Below are 27,719 nucleotides of genomic sequence, written 5' to 3' on the forward strand. Positions count from 1 at the left end.
TGTTGCTAAAGTCCATGTTACAATGCTTTTGATATCACATTTACTTAAGCTATGACGTCTCAGCCGCTCAACTATGAAGTCACAGCCTATGAACTGTGTTAAAAAAAGACAGATCCAACTACAAAACAATAATTTTCCTCTCTCTCTCTCTCTCTCTCTCTCTCTGACTTCTTCCCAAAAGAAACGTGCTCAAATGTATTGTATTCTTAAAAAGTCACATATTACTGGCGCACTATGCTTAAAATTCAAGGACGCTTGGCCAATGGCCCATTGGCTGATTTTGCCTATCAGTAGTTTGTATCTGCAACAATAAAGAATTTCTTTATGTGGATTTAAAGCGGTATTTATGAGTAAGCTACTGACATTTTAATGAAGTATTTGTTGGAGTCTTTTTAAAAAAGTTTATTTTAGATTTTATATATTAGATTTTCTGAAAGCCACTTTTTTTTATCAATTAGTATTATAAACGCAGGTTAGAACCAGTTTTCACAGGCTCGTAGCCCCCCCCCTTTTTTTCCAGTATAGTATTTTGCTATGGTAAATTTTCCTTTAGATGCTGGTTGCCCCCCCCCCCCCCCACACTTTTGATGTTGTAAGGTCTAGTACTGGCAAATTCCAGGATCTGCATGGACAGTAAATTTTCTTTTTTTTTGGGGGGGGGGGGCTTGTCAGATAAATTTGGGAAGCTGCCCCCCCCCCTTTGGTAAGTTTAGTTTTTTTTTTCCTTGTAAGATTTTTTGGGGAATTTGCCTCCCCCCACTTTTGAAACCATTGCTACGGGCCTGTTTCAAGCCGCCTGTATAGATTCTTATGCGGTGTGCTTTTCATCAATGAAGCTTACATGTACACAATGACGTAAATAATATTAAATATTATAATACAATATTTAATGTACTTAAATCTACTTTATATGATTATTTACACAGACATAAATATAAACAATAAATTGTAAAATGTCTCTTTTTGTTCGTTAGTACAGGAATAAACGGTTGCAGCTTTTGCAGAAAAAAAATACAAAACCCGCTTACGCGGGTTATGTGTATTTTTTTCTGCAACAGCTTCAACGTTAATTCTCGTACTAAAAAACAAAGAAAGCATTTTATTGTTTATTAAACAAATGTGCCTCATGTAAATTTCTTATATTTACGTGAAATTTGTGGAAAAAGGCATGAAATGAGAATTACCAAGATGTTTTCTTTCTTTATACTCCTGCATGGACATGTAGCAGGCAATTTGTTTGCTAAAATATAATAGGAAATAAGCTAAGTCTATACATGTGTTTCAAAATCATGAAATTGTGATAGTCAAAGACAAATTGACTGCAGGGCTCAGGCCTATATATAATTATGTACCCAAAACGTGTTAATTGGAACAAAAAGTATGAAAATTGGAAACATTTCTTTTTGCTTGCATAGACTAGAGAGGTTTTAACAGAAAGTCGGTGTTTTTGCATTTTTTCTTCAATAAAGTGTTCTCCTATTTTAAAAATATTGCACCGGGCTGCCCCCTCCCCCCCCCCCCCTTTTTTTTTTTTTTTTTTTTTTTTTTTTTTTTTGAAATTTAGATATTTACATATATATCTTTGTTATTCTGCCTTGGTTTAAGATCCTCTGAACATTTGGATAGATCTCCCCAATTGTATTTGGCACGATTTTAGATTTCTAGATTCCGGGCTTTTTGTACTGCCTTTCTTTTTCTGCAATTCTTGAAGTCATTTTGAATGCTCGATTTGCACCTCTATCTTCTTTAATATTTTACTTTACCAGAACATAAAAAATTATGTAATCTAGGCCGGTTCCTTTTGACGTGTTACTTTAAGTGCAATTTTATTTTATACAACATCTGAACACTTCATTCAAAACATTGCAGTATGAGTGACATTTCCATTGTGAGTATGACGAGATACTGAGGTTATCGCTCTTTGTACTTCTTTTGAACTACCATATCGGAAAAGAATGAAAAAAAAATGCTACCTTTTGAAAGCGTTGTTTAGACACCTTGCTCATTTTCAGATGGTATATCTAGATTCTAGAATTCTTCTCATTTCAATGATAGATTATTGCCATTTGTCAAGAAAAAGCAAAGCAAAATCTTCAAAGATGTTTACATGTTTTGATTATAAAGCTCAATGTTTACTCATGCAGGAGAGAAAACATAACGGTTGGGTCAATAAGAAAAGTGGAGACTTCAGCTTTTGAACAATTAAAAACAACAAAATAACCCTTGCCTTTGCATTTAGCATCGTTTTATTATTTACATTGCATAATAGGGATTAGGAAGTTTTCTTTGAAGTATGATATCGTGTAATCACTGCAGTAAGTTAATCCTAACGTTCGTCAGAGAATATATATAATAAGATTTAGGGTCTTAATGTAAAAAAAAAAATTCCTCAATTTTTTTTTAACTGGGAAGGCTAAAAGGTTTAGATTGTCGATTACCATAGTTTTCCAAATTATACATAATTATGTAGTTTGAACATGGTATTTTCGTTCTACTTGTATTGCTGGTATGCCTCTTGATTAGAATCAGATGAAATACATGAAGAAAGCATTCTGGAATTGTAGAATTATAGTACAAAATGTCTCCAATGTATGATTTTACAAGGCGCTTGCATTCCAAATACACAAAATAATTTTGCGATTTGTGCTTTGAAATAACATGAAAAAGTTTCCGTGTTATTTATTCTTCGGAATACTAAGCCTGATTTCAAATACTTTAAGGATATCTGCATTTTGTAGGAGAAGTTTGTAATGCCTATTAATCAGGAAATCACTATCTAATCCTTGATATTAATCTTCAATGGTCTCTTACAGAGCTGGTGGATTCGAAGTCAAGTGTATTATTCTGATGACCCAAAGGTGTCTTTATTCAAGGTAATATCTTACAGGACAAGGTCAAGAAATGAGATCTAGAAACTGTTTAATTTTCTATAATCCTTGATCAAAATGTATTCAATTCATTTATTGACAACACCATCATACATTGGCATAAAGTCATGAATACAACAAACAATAACACATAAAATCAATAATTCCAGTAAGCATATCAGTTATTTTGAAGTTTCTCTTTTCTAATATCAAAGCACTTTTTTCAGAAAGTTACATACTCTTCTAGCAATTTTAATACTAAAAATATATAGAGGATATTCAATGTTTTGTAGATGAATATGGAATTTATTTCGTGAGTGGGACAGGATTTTTTGATATTTTCACGAGTGCGAAGCACGAGTGAAAATATCAAAAAATCCTGTCTCACGAGTGAAATAAATTCCATATTCATCTACAAAACATTGAATTTTCTGTTTATTACATTTTCTTTGATGTTCGCTTTGCCTCTGTCTTTTCTTAACACAGAGTCATAGGCTTGACGTCATAGTTGAGCGGTTGAGACGTCATAGCTTAGAAGTTGTGTGTCAGATTGAAAACATTACATAGCATGGATTTTAGCAACATATTTAGGAAGAAATTTGCAGTTTTAGCTCTATCAAGATGCTTAGTTACTATCTCTATCTTATGACAGGCCAGAACTTACTTTGATATCCTTTCACACTGTGAGAGAATATCATTTTTGGTATCCTTTCACACTGTGAGAGAATATCACTTTTATTCAATAAATAAATCACAGTACTTCACTGTTGAAAATGTAATAAAAAAATGTATTCAATCCATATTATTTGTTCATCAATACGAAAGCCTATTAGGATCAAACAACGGTAAAAAAAAAAATTTAAAAGGCATAATAACGCCTTTTCAAAAGGCGTTACAACGCCTTTTGAAAAGGCGTTATAACGCGGAAAAAGGCGTAATAACGCAAATAAAGGCGTAATTACGCCTTTCCAAAAAGCGTTATAACGCGAAAAAAGGCGTTATTACGCCTTTCCAAAAGGCGTTATTACGCCTTTCCAAAAGGTGTTATTACGCCTTTTAAAAAGGCGTTATTACGCCTCTTTTTTTTTCAATACATGACTTACTTAGCCCACCCTGGGGACTGATTATAATTAGATTTCTTAGTCTTTCTCTGATGCCAGACGCTTCTACCAAGGTGTATGGATTTCAGAAATTTTGTTGAAGGCTAATTGCTCATTATACCTATGCAAATACTTTGCCTGTTTTTTACCAAGAGGAGAGAAAAATATTTCAAATTTGACATGAATTTTTAATACGTGGCTAGCAGAGCCTATATCCTGGATTTTCAAAAGTAGAGTGTTGACTTCTCTTAATATGCATGCAAAATGCAAACAACTGTCTGCGAGATGTGCAGGAATATAGAAAATACTATAATTTATAATTTAATTTATAATATTAAAACTATAATCTAAATATTGCATAAATAAAGATGGCTTTGGTTCAATCTTTCATATATTTACTATTTTAAAATAACGCCTTTCCATTTTTGGGTACAACTCCTTTTCAAACAGGCCGGTAGTACGAATGTGAGTGGGGGGGGGGGGGGGGTCCCCACCCCACTTTTTGGGAGAATAGTCTTGCTATAGTTTAAATATAAAAAATCATTAATTGATTGCTTGGTCCTTTAACATTTTGTTGCAGTATGGTTAAACTCGGGCAAGTCATTGCATTTAAAAAAAGTGTTACCGAAAAATTAGAAAAAGTTTCCCCTGTTTCCCAGTTTATTTTTTTTTCGGGGGGGGGGGTCTTGTTTTTTTGTTTGCTTGTCAATTTTATGGGACACCCCCCCCCCCACTTTAAAAGCACGGGCCTGTCAAAGACATAATAATGGCCCTTCAAAAGGCATAATAACGCCTTTTTGAAAGGCGTAATAACGCCTTTTGGAAAGGCGTAATAACGCCTTTTAGAAAGGCGTAATAATGCCTTTTTAAAAGGCGTAATAACGCCTTTCGGAAAGGCGTAATAACGCCTTTTGGAAAGGCGTAATAACGCCTTTTGGAAAGGCGTTATAACGCCTTTCCAAAAGGCGTTATAACGCCTTTTAGAAAGGCGTAATAACGTCTTTTGGAAAGGCGTAATAACGCATTTTTTCGCGTTATAACGCCTTTTGGAAAGGCGTAATTACGCCTTTATTTGCGTTATAACGCCTTTTGAAAAGGCGTTATAACGCCTTTTAAATTTTTTTTTACCGTAGTTTGATCCTAATAGGCTTTCGTACATCAAAAATTACAAAAATTATTTAAAGAGATCTGATTCAGGTTGTATTGAAAACCCAGTGTATAATTTGGGAACGAGGGAAACTGCATTTTCTTATCCCTCTTATCTGCTATAATGATTTGATCTTTTCTTTCCTTCAGCATACTTGTGATATATAGTTTTTCGCACTGAGAACTAGATGCTGTTGTAAGACAGCAATACATGTAGTTTTATCTTGTATTTCGTATATAATATCTTGAATGAATATATGTAAATATGTTCATGTACCTCATGTGTCATTGAACGTCTGAGAAAAACTATAAACATACTCTATATGTAGTCTCCTTCGCTACCTGGGTAACTAGCGAAGAAGCCACGGGAGTTATTCTATAATGTTCATAAATGTGCATGTATCAAAATGGGCATAAAATGTCCAGTAAGCAGGTGGCCCATGGGGCTCTTATGTTAACATTCCGTGTAATAAGAAATTAGAACATGTAATGAAATATGAATTCTGATTAAAAAGAGGTTTCTGACAGAAAGTTTCTGTGTAGAAAAAAAGAGTTTTAGATTGTTGACCCCCCCCCCCCCCCCCAACTGGCCACCTGGATAAGATGATGGAAATTCCAAAACTTCAGGACACCAACAACCATTTTCAAAAAAATGATTGGCTACTGTGTTAAATGTTACAGAGGGTCTGGAAACTACATTTTGTAGAAAATGTCGCTTTTCAACCCCCCCCCCCCAATACATAAAACCTTATTGGACCAAGATGAAAACTTTTCAGAGTAGAAAAAGTACTATCCAATTTCAGCATCCTTCTTAGTTGCTGTTATAAGACAGTAATACACTGTATCCCCACCTATTTGCCTCTAAATCTGCCCTCTTTCCTATCTGGGTAACTAGCGAAGAAGCAAAAAAAAAAATAGTTATTTTATTGTGCCTCTTATGATAGTATTTCATACAAATATTTCATTACAAGTAAATAAAAGAAAAATCAAAAAAAATTCCGACAAAGGTCCGAAGTTTGCATTTAATCAGAGGCTATGTAATGAATCTATACTGAATGCACTGTAAAAGTTCAAGCATGCATAAAATGACAATGTAATTTTCTTGTTTTAATTGTTAGAGACTATATGATTTTGTGCATTAGTAAGGTGTCCACCATCCATCAGTCTTTTTCTTCGTTGGCAATTTTTCAAAATGCTACTCCAACAATTTTAGTATATTGCAATAAATTTGTACTTAAGCAGACAACATCAAGGATCATAACTTATTTATCATTTTTGGATTTCAGAGAGCAGTGTTGCATGAAATTTTTTTTTTACTTTAACTAAAAATATATTTTTTAGTCCCTTGGATTATTTTGGTGGAATAGCATTTACACTTACTAGTAATAAAGATACACCTCTGTATTGAACCAATTGCTGATTCCGTCTTTTAATCAGTGAACCTGGATCGTCTGGTTGTGTATTCCTATATTTTAAATTTCAAATGAAGACAAGAAAAGCTATATGTAGTCATTTTAATTTGAGAAGTAGCGTGCAATTATTTAAACATTAAAATACTAGTATATAACACCCATTTTCTGATAGGCATATCATGTCAAACATACAGCACTCTGAAGCATACCAGATATTTCGATTTAGAAGTGCAGTGTTTTCCATGTTTATAAAAACAACTTGGGACATTAAATTTTCAACTTCTTAAATAATATAGAAGAATTTTTTTATTAAAGTTCTGTTGAACAGACAAACCTTCTTTTTTTTTTTATCAGATGATAATAAAGACATTTCTGCATCTGCAAACCGTGATAGATTCCACGTGATCTGTTAAGGCAACACTTTCATACTTGATAGGCTTGAATAAATTGAATGAAAGACAAATAAGCATTGGTTACATATCTTCATTTATTAAAAGTTCCAATTTTTTCAACTTCAAAACTCAAGAAAAATAAAATGACGGTCAATGTCAATGAATACTAGTACTAAATATAAATTAAAAGCTTTACACAGCAACAAAGGGTATCTTTTTAATCTTAGTACGTAAGGTTAACTTTATATTATTAAAATTTACATTTAACCCCATTTGAAGTAATATCATTTACTTGAGCAATAACATACAAACTACACATAGTGAAACATGGCGGAGCATCGTTAATACTGAGTCAAAAGACAGAATAGCCAAACATGTTCCATCAGTGTATATGGTTGAATGGTTTTTGGATATCTCAGTGCCATAAATTGTTAAGTTATAGCTCAATCGGAGCACCATTACTGATTAGTTTACTCTCTGTTATCGCCAGACCTGATATTTTCAATCATGTCGATATGGAATCAATCACACGGATCACTCTGAAGTATTCTGACTTAGGCTTCTAGTCGTAAGAAGATCCCACGAAAGTCTATAATATAGCAAATCAAATTTCTTTCTGCAGTATGTTTTATTGGGTCAGGGTGAAAGCAAACATTTCCCCTGTAAGTACCGGTAGGTCTCTTTTTTTATTTCACTGTTAAGGGCACTTGCTACAAAAAAATTAGAAACATGGATTGGTATATATTTTATAGCTCATTTTGTTTGTGAATATCAAATTCCTGAAATATTAAGAAATTGCAGATGTTCTATGATGTTCGAAAGTCTCGCTTTTTGCCGTTTTCCTTATAACTTTATACATTTTTGTTCATTTTACTACATTATTTAGAAATCTTGATTTAAAAAAAATGAAATTTATTGGCTAAACTTATTAATGTTCACTTGCATAAACACATATTTAGTATCTGTTTTGATAATTTTTGAAAATAAAGTTTGTAGCAATTGGCCTTAATGACATCACGTAGTGTTTTTACGAACTGGACAAGCCACAAAAATGCCACTGCAATATGTAAAAAGAATGGTCCATCAAAAACTGAAAGTCAATTGCATTTATTTTTCTCATAGAATGGAAAATTAAATACGTTTATTCATAAAGCATGATCTCCCTTTTCTCAAAAGCAATCATAGACAAAAGATGACTGCAGTATATAGACATAAGTGCCAACTAACAACTAAATTGTTGACAAACGAGATGACTTCAGCTTTTTTAGCAGAAACTCCAATGTGTGAACATTGTACTGGCTGTATTGAAGATGCCTACCATTACTTTTTTGTATGTCCAAAATATACAATTCCAAGAGATGTACTTTTTCAATCACTATATTTACCAAAATCAACAACATAAAAACTACGACTTTTTCAACTTTATATACAACTATTCCCCACAATAAATTAAAGTCCAGACTTTCTGACATCGTTGACAGCTGCTTTTTCATTAAAAATGGAACTCGTAAATTTACTTACCATGTCATTGGTCATTTTACAAAATTATTTTGTTAAAAAACACTCTGATTTTACACACAAGTACTCTGAAGTTGACATTAAAAAGATGCTTGAGTTTCTGATTGATAATATCTATGTGGTATTTGGAGACCAGGTCTTCCAACAATCTATTGGAATTCCCATGGGTACCAATTGCGCCCCGTTATTAGCAGACTTATTTTTGTATTCATATGAAGCAGAATTTGTTCAAAATCTTATAAGTGAAAAGAAGAAAACACTTGCTGTGGACTTCAACTCGACATTTAGATATATTGACGACTTATTGTCAATTGACAATGGTTATTTCCATTCTTATGTCGACACGATATATCCCGATGAGTTTGAGATAAAAGATACCACAGAGTCTGACACATCTGTTTCATATTTGGATATTTTATTAGAAAAAGACGTTAATGGTAATCTAACAACCAAGCTTTATGATAAACGTGATGCCTTTAACTTTTCAGTCGTCAGCTTCCCTTACATATGCAGCAATATACCTTTATCACCTGCATACGGGGTTTATATCTCTCAGTTGATTCGATACGCCAGAGCATGCTCTACGTATGAACAATTTCTAAAACGAGGTAAGTTATTGACAAACAAGTTGATGAAACAAGAATATCAACAGTCTCGTTTAAAGTCATCATTTCGTAAGTTCTATGGTCGATACATTGATTTTGTCAGCAAATACAATCTACCATTAAGTCAAATGCTGACTGACTTTTTTCATACCAATTGTTAGGCCATTATTTACAACTGAATTGTCGACGGATTTTCCCGTTATTTCCCGATCATGACAAGGAGCACACGGCGGGTGTGACCGGTCGGCAGGAGATGCTCACTCCTCCATGGCACCTGATCCCACCTCTGAAGTTTTAGAGGTCCTTGTTTGCTCTGTTCTTATTTTGTAATGTTTAATGGACTTTTGAGCTCGAATACTGTTCGTTATCTCCACATATTTCATTTCAATATTTCTAAACCGGTACTACTTTATCTTTGCTTATTTTTCTCTGTAATCTTGTATTTTTCCCTGTAATTTTGTTCATATTTTGTTTTTGCTTTCTTTTTTTTTGTACACTCTTACTTTTTGCTCTAATTATTAATTTATGTATTCACCTTGACCTTGATGTAGGGAGAGGGCTAAAATAGGCTGAGCCTCTGCCCAATCCTATTCACTTCTGTGAATAAAATATTGGTTAAAAAAATTGACTATGGAATGTTCCGTCTACCTGATCAATACATGGGGTTCACGGTAGGTGTGACCGGTCAACAAGGGATGCTTACTTGTCCTAGGCACCTGATCCCTCCTCAGGAATTTCCAGGAGTCTTTGTTTTATACCCTGTTTTCAGATTTTTTTTTTGTTTATTGATTTTTTTAAGATAGATCACTGTTTGTTATCTTTTTCATTAAAAGTTCTTATTTGCAAAGTGTTGAGACATATTCATTGGCAAGGGTCATAACAATTTCTTGACTCTTCATATGATAATGAGGACGCCCGCTTTGTTATCATTCCAGTAACAGCGTGTCACTTGTTTAATGGAGCGTGCTAAAGTTTCAATTGTTGATCACCATATTTCTAATCGATAGGATGTTTTATTTCAATGAAATGAGTACTACTTTGCATAGGAAACATTGTTTTATTTTCATAAATTTAGGAAAACTTTTGAAAAATATACATTCAATGTCAAGTTGGTTTTTTTTTTTACTGTATGAAAATGGATTATACTGTTAAAAACAAATTCGATTTAAATGAAATTTTGTCTTTCTTTTTTTTTTTTTTTTTTTTGGCGATCCTTCGAGTCTTTGTAGAATTAGAATAACATTATACCAACAAAAAAAGCAAAACCTTAAGTTACAATCATGTTTTAGTTTTGCACAAAATATTCTTGAACAAATTGCGATAAAGATTTAGACTAGGTTACAGAAGATTCCTCCATTGAAATGTATAAGAACGATCAAACATGCACTATAAGTATATATCTATAATGTATAATGTACTGATCGGAAAAATATGTGCGTGTGTTAATTCATTGTCAGAACTGAAACCTGACCTATATCTTAAACATGACACCTAAATTAATGTCATTTTATCAAGAAAATAGGTTTTTGATTTGTTGTCGGATTGGTTTGCGTCTACAACAAAGGTCAGGTCATACATAAGTCAAAGCTAGGGACTTGGGAAATGCGCAAATATCTTGTCGAGGTTGGAACCATATTGATCGAAAATGTTACATACTAATCCTAAAAATAATTTGTCTTATCTGTGCTGAATGTCTTGTTTGAAGCTCTTAAAATGTAAAAGAGGATTCGCCAGGAAAGAAGCACATAGTGAATTTTATCCCCCATGTCAATGCTGAAAGCTATTGGTTTGCAATTATTCTCTAGCCTTTCTATACTTTCCATCTTTCAGAAGAATTGTAACACGACTTTTTATTATCTTATGCTTTTGCTGCTGCTTTTGAATTATGTTAATTAAATTTCGTGCAATTTTGTTATCAAATATTTAATTTTTAGCTCACTTCAGCTGAAAGCTCAAGTGAGCTTTTCTGATCACCCGTTGTCCGTCGTCCGTCCGACTAGCTGTCCGTCCGTCTGTAAACTTTCCACATTTTCAAATTCTTCTCAAGAACCACTGGGTCAATTTTAACCAAACTTGATACAAAGCATCCTTGGTTGAAGGGAAATTTAAAATTGTTAAAATGAAGGGTCAGGTCCCCTTCAAAGAGGAGATAATCAAGAAAAGACAAAAATTGGGTGGGGTCATTAAAAAGTCTTCTTCTCAAGAACCACTGGGCCAGAAATGCTGAAACTTATGTGGAAGCATCCTGGGTAGTGTTGATTCTAAATTGTTCAAATCATGGCCCTGGGATAGGACGGGGCCACAATAGGGAATCCACGTTTTACATTGAAATATATATTAAAAATCTTTAAAAATCTTCTCAAGAACCACTGGGCCAGAAAAGCTGAAACTTATGTGGAAGCATTTTTGGGTAGTGTAGATTCTAAATTGTCCATATCCTGACCCCAGGGCGTAGGGTGGGGCCACAATAGGGAATCCAAGTTTTACATTGAAATATGCAGAAAAAATCTTCAAAAATCTTCTTCTCAAGAACCACTGGGCCAGAAAGACTGAAACTTATGTGGAAGCATCCTGGGGTAGTGTAGATTCTAAATTGTTCAAATCATGACCCCTGGAGGTATTAATTCGGGAAATTTGCACCATATATTGTATACTGTATATACCATGGTATACTGTATATACCTGTAAGTAAGCAGAAGTATTCTTGTAAACAAATTTATTAAAATGACGATACGAGGGTGGTTGACGAACGTAAAATTTTAAAACTTTAGGAAATTTATATATATATATATATATATATATATATATATATATATATATATATATATATATATATATATATATATATATATATATATATATATGTTTTATCTACTAGGATTATTTGAAATTTTTTGCATTACATAATACCTATTACGTAAGTTCCATCATCTCAGTTCAGGTTTTCAGTGTAAATAATGTACGAGTTCTATAATGATCCTCTTTGATACTTTTAGAAAATGATATGTGACCTAAGTCATTTAAGATCACCCGCAGAAAAAGACAACACAACATTAACATTTTTGTAATTATTAACGTCAATCGGTCCACAGTTGCTCTTTAAGCCCATCAGTAATCTACGAACATATTTAATTCCTGCTGACTTCCTTGTGTAAGTAGGCATGTTAATTAGAAATTAGCAGAAAACAAACCGTGGTGCATTCTATAATTAGCATAGTGTTTCCTGTAAATATCTAGAAATCAATAACAAGCATTAAGCAGTGTGTGCCAGAGACTGGGGTGTACTTGTGACTATGTACGGAAAATCTATATATACGTAACTTGAACTTTATTCTACAAATAGGCCTTCTTTACAAAGCTAGCAAATCTGAAAAAATTAAAACTAGATAGTTCTGAAATGATGACTACCTCAAAGAGCCCTGCTTTGCAAAAATGTAAAGATTTGTTATTATGCCGTCATTTTCTAAAGTAAGTTCAGGTATATTGTTGTTATCCCGGTTCGCCCGTCTATCACACTAGTTCTCTTTTTCCTCATACTCCTCTTACATTCTAACCAGAAGCTAAATCATATTTTGGAATATGATTTGGTGGTGTCCTATAGATGTGCAATAAGGTTTCGGAGATTTCATTTTTATCATGGGACCAAAACAATGTTTCTCTATATATGAACAGAAATCTCCTCATATTTTAAACAGTAACCATATCATACTGCTGGTGTCTCATTGATTTTAAATAAGCTTTCTGAATTTTAATTATTATCCTTGGAGAAATACGGGTAGAAAACAAAAACCCAGAACACTTAAATTTTACACAGTAGCTATATTATCTTTTGGAATATAATTGGTTGTGTCCTGTAGACCTGCAATAAGTTAAAGAATTTTCATTTTAATTCAAAGAGGGGGGGAGGGTAGAGGGGAGGTTAACGGTCGAAAAAAATGGTTCCAAAAACTCTTACAATTTAAGTAGTAGCTACTTATAAATCATTTTGTGAAATGATTGGTTGTGTTCTGTAGATGTGTATTTTCATTTTCATCCTTGGGGGCAATGAACGACCGAAAATTTAAAACGCCCCCCCCCTTTTTTTTTTACACAATAACACCCCAACTCCTTTTCTTTTTTAACAGAATTCATAGATCAATGAATTCATTGATTTTAGTCCGATAATGAATTTATTGTATAAAATACAAATATAGAAGCTAATGTGCCAACGCTCACTAGCATTTTATGCTAAATAGTAAATTTCATACAACTAAATTTAGAAAAATATAGAGTACTAATACCTATGTTTGCTTTTTCTTTAGCATCTTCGATAGAACTTTACCCAGGTAGGAAGGAGAGAACATTTATAGGCAAACATTAACTTATAGGTATTACTATGGAAGGCCAGGATTTAATTACAATGAAATATATAGAACATGGGTCAGCTATGTCTTTCAATATTATGCCAGGATTGATATAGAACGTGACTAGGGGGTCATCTATGACTTTCCATATATATTTCTGTCTTCGTTTCGTAATTTTTATTTTCATCCAGGAACTGAAAATTTAAAAGGCCCTTTTCATTGCACAAAATCTTTGTAAAACTCCTTTTTAAAGAATTTATGCTTTATTTTAGACTGTTAATGAATTTATTATACGAATTACTGACATAAGAGACTCCGCGGGTATGTTAAGGCTACACCCAGAGATATCCGACTAGCCTTTATAATGTGACGTCATAGTAAGCTGTATGACGTGAACTTTAGAAATAATGATTTCTTAATATCTATATTTAAAGTTTAATTTCAGGTCAAAGAAATGAATGGAATCATTCAAAACATAATATAAACTAAAACTTGTCGTTTTGGAGTGATATAAATTGCTAAGTATTTAGCACGGGGGTTAAATACCAAACCCATGACGTCATAACTATTCATCAAATATTTGCCGAGTGAAGTTAAACGTGACGAGAATTCATGTAAACAAATAGATGGAATGGGAGTTTTAAAGCATATACCGTTAATGTTATGTGTGATTCATAAGGAATTAAAGATTAAGAATCAGGTACGCTGATATATTCTTATCATGATTTCTTATAATGAACACAGGCAGTGCTTTGAAAGCCCGATCAGCCTTTCCTCTGTCGTTATATAACAACAAAGATGCAAAAGTTCAACACTACGCCGCATACTTTGAAACAAATTTTTTGTTTGTATCGAAAGCTTGTATTCTATAGTACTTGGAAAGTTCTGCTAGAATCGTGTGGTTAATATGAATTGATAACAATTCCTTGATCGTATGTATAAAATGTAAAAATTTTGGTAAGGTTTCATGTGAAACTTTGGAATATTTTTTTCTGTGTCGGGAGAGTAGGATTCTAGCAGCACTTTTCATGGCCCAGTGATGTTTTTACATAATTATTTTCACTAAAAGAAATGAATTAGCTACGGGGTAGTGTTGAACTTTTCACTTTTTCTTTAAGGCAATTTTTCTATTTATAGACATCACGTGATGACGTCGTAGTGGAGTGCTTCTTTTAGCCTAAGACTCATTGACGTCTATACAAAGGATAATAGTAGTAAATGTTTTATCTATGACTTTTCCGATTTATCAATGTTACATTTTTACGAAAAAAGTCTAAATTCGCCGAAATATGATCTGGGTACTGCCTTAACATACCTGCGTCAAGGGCAACTTACTCACCTGAGCATAAAATGCTCAATTTGATAATGTGTATTTATGTAAATTAAAGAAGAACTATCATTGCTTTTTAGCTCACTTGAGCCGAAGGTTCAAGTGAGCTTTTCTGATCAAAGAGTGTCCGGCGTCCGTCTGTCGTCTGTAAACTTTTCACAATTTCGACTTCTTCTCAAGAACCAATGGGCCAGTTTCAACCAAACTTGCCACAAAGCATCTTGCGTGATGGGGATTTAAGTTTGTTCACAGGAAGTGCCGCGCCCTCTTTCCAGGGGAGATAATTAAGAATTCGTGAAAATTTGGTGGCATCATTTAAAAATCTTCTTCCCAAGAACCACTGGGCAAGAAAAGATAAAACTGAATTTGAAAGATTCCTTACATACTCTAGAATCAAGTTTGTTTTATCATAACCCCCGGTGGTAGGGCAGGGCCAAAGAGGGGGTCGAAGTTTTACATAGGAACATATAAGAAATGTCTTTAAAAATCCTTTTCTCGAGAACAGCAAAGCCATGATTAGTCATTTTATCACAGAAGTATCCTCAGGTAGTGTAGATTCAAGTTTGTTCCAATCATGACCCCTGGGGATAGGACAGGACCACAACAGGGGGTCAAAGTTTACCATAGGAATCTTCTTCTCAAGAACAGCTAAGCCATTATTAGTCATATTAATAAAGAATTATCCTGAGGTAGTGTAGATTCAAGTTTGTTCAAATTATGACGTCTACCCATGGGGATTGGGTGCAGACACAACAGGGGGCCAAAATTTTACATTGGAATATCTAGGAAATATCCTGAGGTAGTGTAGATTCGAGTGTGTTCAAATCATGACCCCCGGGGGTAGGGCGGGGCTACAACAGTGGGTCAAAGTTTTATATAGGAATATATAGGTGTAATGGTTTAGTGGCATTTGCGTAAAACGCATTGAAGACTTCAAATAGTGGAATTACCTGACAACCCATGGAATGGACTAGCCAAAGGGTATATAAGGCAAAGCTTTGAGACAGTCAGGCATTCAGAAGCTGGCTGAAGAAGTTGGCTATTGAATAAGCAGTTAAGGGTAAAAGAAGTTAAGGGTAAAAGCAAAACAGTATAAAATTATAAGCAACAGTGGCAAGTAATCTAGGGAATTGATGTAAAGTTTTAGGTGTAGTAAATCTGAAGAAGATTAAGACACCCTAATCTATCAATGGAAACCTAGGGGAGAAACACGGTACAAGTAGTATCTTACCCAGCCCCCGTCTCTAGATAAAAAGAAAAAAATTAGTAAAGTGCGATTTGCCCTCAGGCACAGCAGTTTTATTAACCATTCCAATCATTAACTCAGAAAGAGTAAAAGGAAAACGTATATATCCCTTGTAAGAACCTAAGCTTACATTATACATAATAGAAAATATCTTTAAAAATCTTCTCAAGAACAACTAAGCCATTATTAGTCATGTTTATACGGAAGCAAACTTTGGTATTGTAGTATCAAGTTTGTTCAAATTATGACCCCCAGGGATGGGGGGGGGGGGCACAACAGAGGGTCAAATGTTTACATAAGAATATATAGGAATCATCTTGAAAAAATCTGTTGCTCAAGAACAGCAAAGCCATGATTAGTTATATTATTATAGAAGCATCCTTAGGTAGTGTCGATTCAAATTTGTTCAAATTTAGGGTTGGTAGGATGGGGCCATAATGAGCGATGAGAGTTTTACATAAGAAAACATTGGGAAAAAATCTTTGAAATTCTTCTGCTCAAGACAGCAAAGCCATGGATACTAATATTGATAGGCAGTGTAAATTTAGGTTTGCCCCCCCCCTCCCGTAAACTTTTCAATACTGATCTGATTTCTGTTTTCCTAGTCAATGTGCTCAGGTTAGCGATGTGCCCAATGGGCCTTTGTTTCACTAGTTATTCAGGTAGGAAGGGTAGTACTTTTAGAGTCAATCATTAATGTGCAGGTAAAACACATGACTGTCTTATCACAGGATCTATTCATAGACAGTAGAGGGGGGGGGGGGGTGTCCTGAAATTCTCTATACGGCTTGAGGCATTTTCAATGGTTTTGCGTAGTTGTGTTCTTTAATTTTTCATTTCATTGCCTATAAATGTGGAAGAATAGTTTATCATTGGACATACATGGAAGTTTTTTCTTAAAATGTTGATAGTTTCTGTATAAATGAAATACGAAGAATACGAACAGTAATCAAGCTCAAAAGTCCATTGAAAACAATACAAAGTGGGAGCAGAGCAAACATGGACCTCTCAAATCATCAGAGGTGGGATCAGGTGCCATGGAGAACTAAGCATCCCCTTCGACTGGTCACATCCGCCGTGTGCTCTCTGTCTTGATGGGGTAAACGGAAAAATCCGTAGACAATTCAATTGAAGTCATCACGATTATCATAAAGTTTAATTATTAGTTTGCCATTAATGTCTTTCTCTAGTATATTCAAGAATTAAACAGATGTCAGACTCTGATAGTGATGTCTTTTATTACGAGTTCAAAGGGATTAATCGAATCAAATCGTATGATTCAATAATTCGAAAAAACATATATGTTCAGCACTGGGTGTCATGGAAGATTTTTATAATCGGTACTCGTCTCATTTTAAAGATATCCATCGACCTTACAAACCGTTAAGAATTGGGTTGACCTCAAAATGATCCCTTGAAGCGCAAGTCTACTGATATTCCATGAAAGGATAACACGGTGTACAGCATACGTTACAAGACTTTTATAACGGTATATCACTAATTTATCACTGACTGTCTTAATAGCGATCTATTTATCTGGCGCCGACAAGAAGCAAAAATCATTTAGAATAATTACAACTAACACGAAAAAGGAGCCTATGGGTCGCAACGCTCATCTGGTCATGTTCAGTTCTTCAGAAGAATTTTTATAAAATTTTCCTCTGTAACTCCGATGAAAAATTTTGACTATATATTGTGACTCAACGATAACCCATAGGATCTTGAACTGCAAGCCACACTACTTGGATATTTTGAATATGACTGATGAGGCCTTGCTCCTCTGGAGATTTTTTTGTATGTACCTTATTTATTTCTGTGTAATCTTTGATACTCTATTGTGTCCACACCCTAACTCTAGGTGCCATGATTTGAACAAACTCAAAATTCCCCTATTTATTTCCATGTGAGCGTTGATCGCCTGTTGTGGCCACATCCTAACTCTAGTTGGCATAATTTTAACATGAAATTCAAATTGAAATTGGACAGAAAGACAACGGACAACAGGTGTAAGAAAAACTCACTTTTACCATCGATTTATATGAGCTGAAAATACTGCATGAGGGAGGGGGAGGGGGAGGTGTAACAGATTTTACTACCAATTTATATGTCATGCGAAGGTAAATAAAATTTTAAGAAAGTTCGGGAATATTGTTGCCATCCTGGTTTGTTTGTCACATTATCTTCTTCCTCAAATCCCTATAATTACATTTAAAGCAGCAGCTATTTCATCTTTTGAATATGATTGGTGGTGTCCTTTAGATGTACAAGAAGGTTCTTTTTTTCCATTCTAATGAGGCTTGTTAAACAAGAGTCGATTGAGGGTTGTAAAACGACGTCTCTCTACAAAAATCTATTTTCTCAAAATTCCTCTTATTGTTATCTTCCGTCTGTCACCCTATCTTCTTCCTCAAACGCCTACATATAATTTAAGCAGTAGCTAATCCATCTTATGAATATGATTGATGCTGTCCTGTAGATGTGCATTAAGCTTTCTAAGTTTTCATTTTCATCTTGGGGGCCAATTTGGTGTGAAAATGAGTTGTTTTTTTTTTCTACCAAAAATCTAGTTTCCAGAACCCCTCTCACATTTTAAGCAGTAGTAACCAAATCATCTTTTGGAATATGATTGGTGGTGTCCTGTAGTATGCAATGAGGTTTCTGTGTTTTTATTTCATCCTGGGGGTGCATTTGAAAAAAGACATTTTTCTATATAGCTGTTTCCCTGAACTCTGCTTCATTTTATGCAGTTGCTAAATAACCTTTGGGATAGGACTTGTGGTATCATAATGAGCAATAAGGAATTTTCATTTTCATCGTTGGGGTTTCTACAAAAGCCTGCTTCCGAGAACTCCTCTTACATTTTATACAGTAGCCAAATCATCTTTTGGAATATGATTGGTGGTGTCGTGTAGATGTGTAAGTTTTCACTTTCATCCTGGGGCCAACTGGGTGCCGAAAAACAATGTTTATCTAAAGAAAAATACATGCTCCCAGAATCCCTCACATTTAAGCAGTAGTTAAATCATATTTTGGAATATAACTACATGTAGATGTGCAATAAGTTTTTGATATTATCATCCAGAAGGCAAATTAGGGACCGAAAATGTAAAACTTTTTATTCTTTTTCGCTCAAAAGCCTTAATTAGCAAAACGCTTCTAAACAGAATTAATGCTACATCATAGTCTTTAAGTTAAGACTGATCATGAACTTATTATATATAAAAACTACCATTAGAAGCCCATGGGCCACATGCTCACCACAGCTTTTTTGAAGCATGTGTCTAAATCATACCATAACTATTTGGGTTTCGATAGTCGAGAGAGAGAGTACATTTACAGGTAATACTTATATGCGAGAAATACTGTCTTATGAAAGTAATTTTGGATTAGTAATTTTGTTATTCTTTAAGAGGAACAATGTAGCAAATTCCAATATGAAACATGCTCATTTCAAACTGAAAAAAAATCCATTAGCGTAGTCCTATTTTTAATTATACGTTTACATAAATTGCACATTAAAGCATTAAGAGCGAGTCTATGAGAAAATCATGCAAAAATAAAAATATGTTACACAAGTCACATCAAAGAAAGATTATTTTAACTACATCATTTTAAAGAGAATGGACCTTAACATCTGTTGTGAAAAAATTTTCAACAATTGCGTCCTCCTATTTGAGATAGCCCTGAATCTATTTATAGCTCTCTGGTGTGCTGGGATTTCAAGGAAAATTAAGCACTTTTATAAGCCCTTTAAAATGTCAAATAAAACAATGATTTTGGATATTTTTGTTTTCTTTGTAGAATAAATAAGTATTACTTTTTGTATAAAGTTAAATTTTATTTACCAGATCTTATTCATTTGGGAAATTCAAAAGGTTTTATTAAAGAAAATCTACTTGACTATTTATTTGTCTATGAGAGACACAGTGCTGTGTTTGATACAACGGGTGAACTTTTGTTTACATTCATTTATCTGATTTAACGTGAATTTTTACACAATATCTTTCAAGGAATTTCTTGGATTTACGATAAGTCTCAAGAAATACACCTTTGAAACTCTTTAATTTTTTTCGGAATTATCGATCTTTTCGAACTCTTCAGTGCATGAAGGGAAAAAAGCCATTGTTTACATGGAGGGAAAATGGCAGCGATGTCATCTGGGGTGTGTGATTTTGGTGAAGGTTGTGAAGAAAAGGCGATATATTATTTGAAAGACTGTGTAAAACAAACCTTTCACCATCTCAGATACCTAAATTCGAACTCTAAGGGTATAGATCTGCCCGAAAGTTATCTAATACTATGCAGAGCAGGTGTTAATGTGATCACGTTAGCACAAGACAAGAAAATTTGCCAAAAACACAGAGACGCGCTTGGCTTGTACTGGAAACGGAGCAAGCGATCTTGTGTACATCCCTTTCATGGAAAATCTAAAACAAAACCAGACAGAGGCATCACACCAGTTTTGAGTCGGGAACTTTGGTTGCGTCTACAGCTGTCAGTCCCGATAGGCGAAGGTAAACAAGAAATTTGTCCAAATCTACATCTTTTCAAATGTCACATGTACTGAATATCCTTGAATTATTATTACTATTATTACATTTATGTTTTAAATTTTCCCAAGAACAAATATTGAATAGATATGTACCTAAACTTGCTACTTATTTAGTTGAAAGTTTACGGCAACAAAACAACTCAACACCAGAAACACAAAATATGATGAGTTTTACTGTAGAACATGTAGAATGAATACATAGATTAGTATTCCCCAAATTGTCACTAATTTTCCAAGTTTTAATGACCCAGACCCCAGGACAGAAAAGTGGGTATGAGAGCCCTGGTACAAATGTTTACTCTGCAATCACCGCTTGCATTGACCTAATCAAGGTAATCTAGTACAATATTTGGTCAATGCCCTAATAAAGCCTTTTGCATGTATTCTCACATTTTAAAAGCATTGTGATGTCAAAAATATTGCAATGTTTATGCCATGTGGCGTTTTAGTTTCAACTGCAAAAACATGCCTAAATTGGTTTAATGAAGCTCGTTTTGGAGGTCAGATGTAAAAATACATTGCAGGATAAACAAAATATATGGTTACTGTCTTGATCGATAAATAAACAATATTTTTGCTCAGGTTGAAAACGTAATTTAAGTTGGGCTATTTTTAGTCAGTCGGTTGGGAGAGGGCAACCAAACAATTTTTTAAAGATGGCCTAACCATGTATGTATTTATTTGATTCATATTAATTATATGTGAAATGTTACTGAGGTCAGCCAAGTCTAGTAAGTCATGATGTTGAAGTACATGTACATGTAAGGTCTTGTGAATACATGTATGAGGTCAGGTTGATAAGATATTTTGTACCAAAAGCACATACTGAGCCAAAACCCCATTTTACAAAAGAATTTAAAACTGAGACCAAAATATGTTTAACGACTAAGACCCAAATATGTTTTTTTGCAAATAATTGTTTACATTAAACTTTTAAAAAGTATAAGCAAGATGTTAGAAACACTTACATTTACTGATCATGATTTCTTTTGTAATAGCACCCATGTATGTAAATCAGTCATGAAGCTAGGTCTTAATTAGTTAGAAACCATAGCAAAACTGACCAAGTATTCATAAAGAAAACAGAAAACCTTATTCATGAGGACACATATTAATAATTCTTTTGAAATGTCTTATTTTAAGCTGTATGCAGAACATGTGTTTCTAAACACAAAGCAGATCTCGGTCTTGGTGAACAAGTTGTGGAAGAAATAAAAGGTAATTACTTTTACTAGTATATCATAAATATTTCCAGTTTATTGGCATTAGGGATGGATCCATGTTTTTTTTTCTGTTTTTGGTGGTTGGAGTTGGGGGGTTATGGATTGACCAAATTATGCATTCCAAACAAGACAAGTAATATGGGATGTGTCCCTCATTATATACAGGTCCATGTTTGCACCGCTCCTGATTTGTATTTTTTGAATGGACTTTTGAGCTTGAATACTGTTTGTTATCTCCATATATTTCCTTTTCACTTAGACAGAGTTGAGCAACTGACCATGTCAACTAGTGCCTCATTACCTTCACGTAATCTGAGAGACTGCACTGAAGTCAATGGTATGTTGTTTGTGAATGGTTTCCTTAAACTTTCAGACTATTTATGCAAAATTTTTAATTAAAAAACATTTATATCTTTAGGTCACCTGAGTTTTTCAGGTGACATTTTGCTATCAATTTTTGTCTGTTGTCCTTCCTTTGTATTGCATTGGCAATTTTTTGAAAAAGTATTTTCAGCTTCTTTTGTGACAGACAGACAAACGATTGAGATTTAATGTCTCTTTGCTTTCACAAAAGTGGGAGCAAAAATCTTTTTCTAGCAGGCATATTGTTTGTATGATAATAATGAATAGTTAGCACACTACAAAAATTATGAAATTCATGTATCCCAGGTCAAAGTACAAGGCCCAGAGAGGGGCTAAATTTGTCATATATTGAAATTTATCAAATGGTAAACCTTGCATGGTTATGATGAGCAAGGATACCTCTTCCAAAATTATGAAATTCATAGCTCATGTTTTTTTGCCCGTACGTATTTAGTACATGGTTATGATGAGAAAGAGTGATTAGTTTTCTGAAATTGCTTAAGCACTACTGTTTTGTTTAGTCAGAATGGTGATTGTAACACGTGGGAGCAAGTACAGGCAAGAAAATAGATCTACTTTAGATTTGTTACTGAGCACCATATTAATTATTTTGTTGATTCCTGGTCATCGTAATTGTCTTCCATTTTGACAAGATAGTTTCATCTTTATGTTTATTTTCTTTTACTCTATACTTCTATGGATCATTTGCAATTTTTTTATTATATTCAGGTGACCGTTAAGGCCCATGGGCTACTTGTTTTTGTAATCATTATTAATTATATATAAAATTTAAATACTTCATAAGATGAATGCTCTACATTTTCAGATGTTAACAACAATGTTAACCCTGCTGAAGAAACTGATGTAGTATCACATGACTCTCAGACAAATGAACTTGACCAAGGTCAGCATATACAAATAACCGGGTTTCCCTGTGGTAATTCTTTGCTCTCATTTATTTTACAATGGACATTGTAATGAAATTTCTCCTATACTGAAACCATTTTAAGTGACCTTATTAAAATAAATTTATTTGAAATCCTTATGATGAAAAGCTCTAAAGCTCAAGCGAATTTTTCTGAGCTACTACTAGGAATAAAGCCCATAGTCCACAAGACACCTGATTTACCTTTGGCCATGTTCTGAAGGTGTTTAAATACTTGTATTTCCTTCTTTATCCCCATTTACCAATTTTGACCCCCAGATTGTGACCACACCTTAGTCCCAAACAGTTTGTGATTAAACAAGAATCCATACATAATGGGATGCTTCAAAATGAATATGACTAAAAGGCCTTGATGTTCTGGAAAAAAAAAGTTTTAAAGAATATTTTACTCCTTTATACATGCCTTAATATGCAAAATTTGATACCCAATTTAGCCCTGGTCCAACCAAAGAAACCATAAAAATTTGAGAGAAAAAAAAAAATAAATCCACACAATATTAGAATGTTTGGATATCAATATATTTATAATTTACTGATTGATTATGTCTGTTTTCATATCTGTACAATGGTGCAAGAATGAAAAAAAATTTAGACATTCCTAGTAAGAATTGTTAACATCATTTCATATATGTCAAAGAAATTTATGCAAAACACTTACTGCAAAGTTTTACAAACTTGATCCCCAAATAAGTGCTACTAGTATTTCTTTTTCTCTTATACTCATCACCCTTCATCAGTTGTATGTAAATAATTATTTTTTTATTCTTTACAGATATCATGATGTCAGATAGTGAATCTTTGCATTTGTCTCAGTCCACTGCAGCATCAAATTGGTCAGATATGCAAAAGTCTTTAAGGGAGAAGTACAATGATGCAATGCAAATGTTGACAAACGGCCACATGGAATGCCTACGCTCCCAAGTAAGCCAACCTCTGCAGGACTTGCAGAGAGCATATTATGTGTGTCATGCAAAAGCTGCTTTTGAATATATTTGTGACATCATTGCTCCTGGTCAGAGTCAACAACTCCTTGATGAAGTGATCAACAACTACAAAGGCTCAGCCATATTCCATCAAGATTCAATGACAGACACAGTAATTGAGGCATACAAGAAGGCTACAGATCATACAACTCGCACTCAGATTCTATCCCTAATTGCAAGTAAATATAGCAAATCCATACTGTTGAGGATGATTGAGGGTTTGACAATCCACCATATAGATGTGGCAAGAAAACATGCAGCTACCTTCTGGCCTGGACATTATGTTGCACCACCTAAAATTGTACGGATATGAATTTCAAAAGGGAGAATCCAGCACTTCGTAGAATTCATATCAGCTCCTATGTACCTCTACACAGTGAGTTTTGGTTCCAAACACTTGAAACTCTCATCAGGATTGGAGGTCAAAGTACCTAAAGTAATTTGCACAATGATTGCATCAAGACTCATCAATGCATACATGGCATATTGTCAAGACAATGAAATTGCACCACCATCAAGGGCAACTCTATACAAGATAGTGAAAGTTTGTGCAGCTTCACAGTTGAAGTCATTACATGGTATTGACAACCTTGCGAGTGAAGGAGAATTGGGAATTTCCACCATTGAGAAAGCATTAGAAAAGTTATCTGAAGTGGGACTTCATGACGGAAAAGTGAAAGACTTCAAGAATCAATTACAAGCTGTAAAACTGCATCTGAAGAACGAATTCAAAACACACCTCAGCACAAAAAGCACATGCATTGAACATTGCATGCAATATGCTCTATCTGATTTGCCATGTGACCATCAACATTCAGAGACCTGCATATCTTGCCGACAAATAAAAAATGTCACCACTGACATTGCTCAATGCCTTGAAGATGTTCACTGTGACGCAAGTGTTAAAGAGGAAATTCAACATGATGTAGAGTTATCGTGTGAGAAAATTGTGAACTGACGAGATCACTGCATACGAACTGTTAATCAGGATGCCTGTAAAAGTGATATTCTGAACAATCTTAAAGATGATCAAGGACTCATAATTATTGACTGGGCTATGAAATATTTGCCACAGACATTTAGAGAAACTCAGAGTGAATGGTATGGAAAGCAAGGGATCAGTTGGCATGTTTCATGTGTACTCTTACGAAGAAATGATGCAGAAGATGATGAATCAGTGGACATCCTTTCTTATGTGCACCTTCTTCAACATGGCACACAGGGTTGGTTCACAGTTTCAAAAATCCTGATCCACATTTTGCAGATGCTTCATGAGAGTCACCCACATTTGAAAGAAGTTTATTTGCGCTCTGATTATGCAGGATGCTATCACTGTCTTCCCCTTCTGACATGCCTCTGGAAATTAAGGAACAACATGCATGTAACGATCAGAGAATATAACTTCAGTGAAGCCCAGTTAGGAAAAGATTTGTGCGACTCTCGCACAGGAAGTTGTAGAATGCACATCTTGAATTACATCAATGAAGGCAATGATGTTACAAATGTGTACGAGATGAAAGATGCACTTGAGAGTCATGGGGGAGTCCGGAATACATTAACTTCCATAATTGATGTGGACATGAACACCCAGCCTTTACTATCTGGTCAACTGAAGATTGCCATAAGTCAGTACAACAACTTCATCTTTAAGGACAATGGTATTTTGGCATTCAAGTCTTATGGTTTTGGAGAGCAATTTATTTCATCTGAAAAGCTTGAAGCAGTTACAAAAAATATGGTGGACATCCCAGAAGCTGTGGTACATGTATGTTGTAATTTTCATTTGCCTCATATAGCACAATCTTGGTATTATTCTATTAATGAATTTAACACATATGTTTTTTTTCTTACTTTAATTCATTTTTTTTATGCACACAGATTGTTGCAAACCCAAAGCCACCCTCTGAGAAGACAAGACAAAGAAAATCTACAAGTCGTTTACTGTCATGTTGTGATCCTGACTGTGTAAAAGAGTTCAGAAAGGAGAATCAACTGCTTAACCACCTAGCAGTTGGTAATCATGTTTATGACAATGAAAAGACCGACAACATACTGGACACTTCAAAGAGAATGTGGGCAGAAGTATGCACCAAAATCAGATCTACTCAGCCCAGTGTCAGTGTGGAAACATGTGATATTAACCCTGCTGATGAAGTCTCGTATGAGACACCGGCATACGCACTGAAGCAGCGGAAGAAAAATACAAGGTTTTCAAGTAAGGTGAAAAAGTATTTGCTTGAGATTTATGATGAAGGAGAGAAAACCGGCCGAAAAGCCAATCCATACACTGTAAGCAGACAGATGCGATCTGAAAAAGACTTTGATGGGGAGAGACTTTTTAGCCCAAGTGAATGGTTGACACACCAACAAATCAGAGGTGTTTTTGTAGGTTTTGTTTTAAAAAAACAAAGAATGCTAAGCTGTACTTCCCAAACAAAGCGCTTGAAGTTGGAGGAGGTCAACGATGAGCAGGATGTCGAAATACTCGAAAATATCATAAGTAGTCTTCAGGCAGCAGAACAATTTGATAGTGTCCAAGCAATAGCCAATGAACTAGCGGAATAAATGGCTGTCACAGGAACTCATTGTTTGAGTTCAATGCTTTTTTTTTAGATTTACTTGAATAATGTTTATATAATAATACTCAGATGTGTATTCCCCATATGTAATTACATGTACTTCATTACATTAATTTTTGTTGGGATGAACTTCTAGGGTTTCCACAAAATATATCATTTTGTTGAGATGTTATTTCATTGATATACTGTGTATTTTTCAAAAGAATGAAAGTACATTTTTCTGGATATTTTATTTCTTCAGAAACATGGTACATGTACTGGGGTAAAATAACTTTTCAGAATTTTAGTGTAGAATTTTGAATGTATTTTTTTCTTCTCTTTATAAAGCTCTCTTTACAGATTTCATAGATGTACATTCATATTACACATAGTATCACTTGAATTTATAACATGGTGGTTAAGTCAATCCATTCACATATAAATTCATGTTATCTTTGAGGATGCAAACAATACTAGTAGTTTTATGGTAAGGAACTTGTACTAATTCTTGTTTTAAATTTTTAGCAAGTAAATTGTTGCTATGCTTTAGCCACCATGTTGCTATGCGCCTCAAAGGATTATTGGTCTCATAAGTAGATTTCAACCCAAATTTCCCCATAACATACATGCCTATGGAGCTCATTATTTTATCATACTCTCCTTCTCTCCTTGAACTCTACTTTCTGAAGATATTGTGTGAGGTACATGTAAATACAGATGTCTACACTATGTTATAATGGAATAAAAACCATTAATGAAGTTAACTCCCTCCCACCCCTATGAGGTTTGAAAATAAATGTATGAATGGTATAATCTTTGCAGAATGTTGTAATTGAGGCAAAATTGATATTTTTATACTAAGTGTAGATTATTATGTTCATTTTACAATATATGTAGCAAATATTTATATTTGTAACATAAAAGAACTAGGTCCAATATGGGCAAAAATTGGCCTTGTTGATTTTAAAAAATGGTGTAAGTTTGTTTTCATCATAACTTCGTTATATTTTATTATCCGACAAATTCCAATTTCTGATAAAAACACTATGTAATGACCTTTCAAGGAACAAAAAGAAATTTCTCTCTCAACTGTGTATCAGGTGTTATGGCACTTAGAATTAAGGCAAGAAAAATC

General features: G+C 34.1%; 1 protein-coding gene across 1 annotated transcript; it reads left to right on the forward strand.

Moving 5' to 3' along the window:
• Positions 1–25,075: 25,075 nt before the first annotated feature.
• On the forward strand, positions 25,076–26,602 carry LOC133196518 (uncharacterized). The gene is made up of 2 exons (XM_061332393.1): positions 25,076–25,785; positions 25,905–26,602. The coding sequence occupies exons 1-2, from the start codon at positions 25,084–25,086 to the stop codon at positions 26,589–26,591; spliced, it is 1,389 nt and encodes a 462-aa protein (XP_061188377.1). The 5' UTR covers positions 25,076–25,083; the 3' UTR covers positions 26,592–26,602.
• The last annotated feature ends 1,117 nt before the right edge of the window (positions 26,603–27,719 follow it).

This window comes from Saccostrea echinata, unplaced genomic scaffold (assembly GCF_033153115.1).
Source record: "Saccostrea echinata isolate AGI-Se365-2 ecotype Australia unplaced genomic scaffold, CSIRO_AGI_Sech_v1 ptg000030l, whole genome shotgun sequence".
In the NCBI taxonomy this organism is placed as follows: domain Eukaryota; kingdom Metazoa; phylum Mollusca; class Bivalvia; order Ostreida; family Ostreidae; genus Saccostrea; species Saccostrea echinata.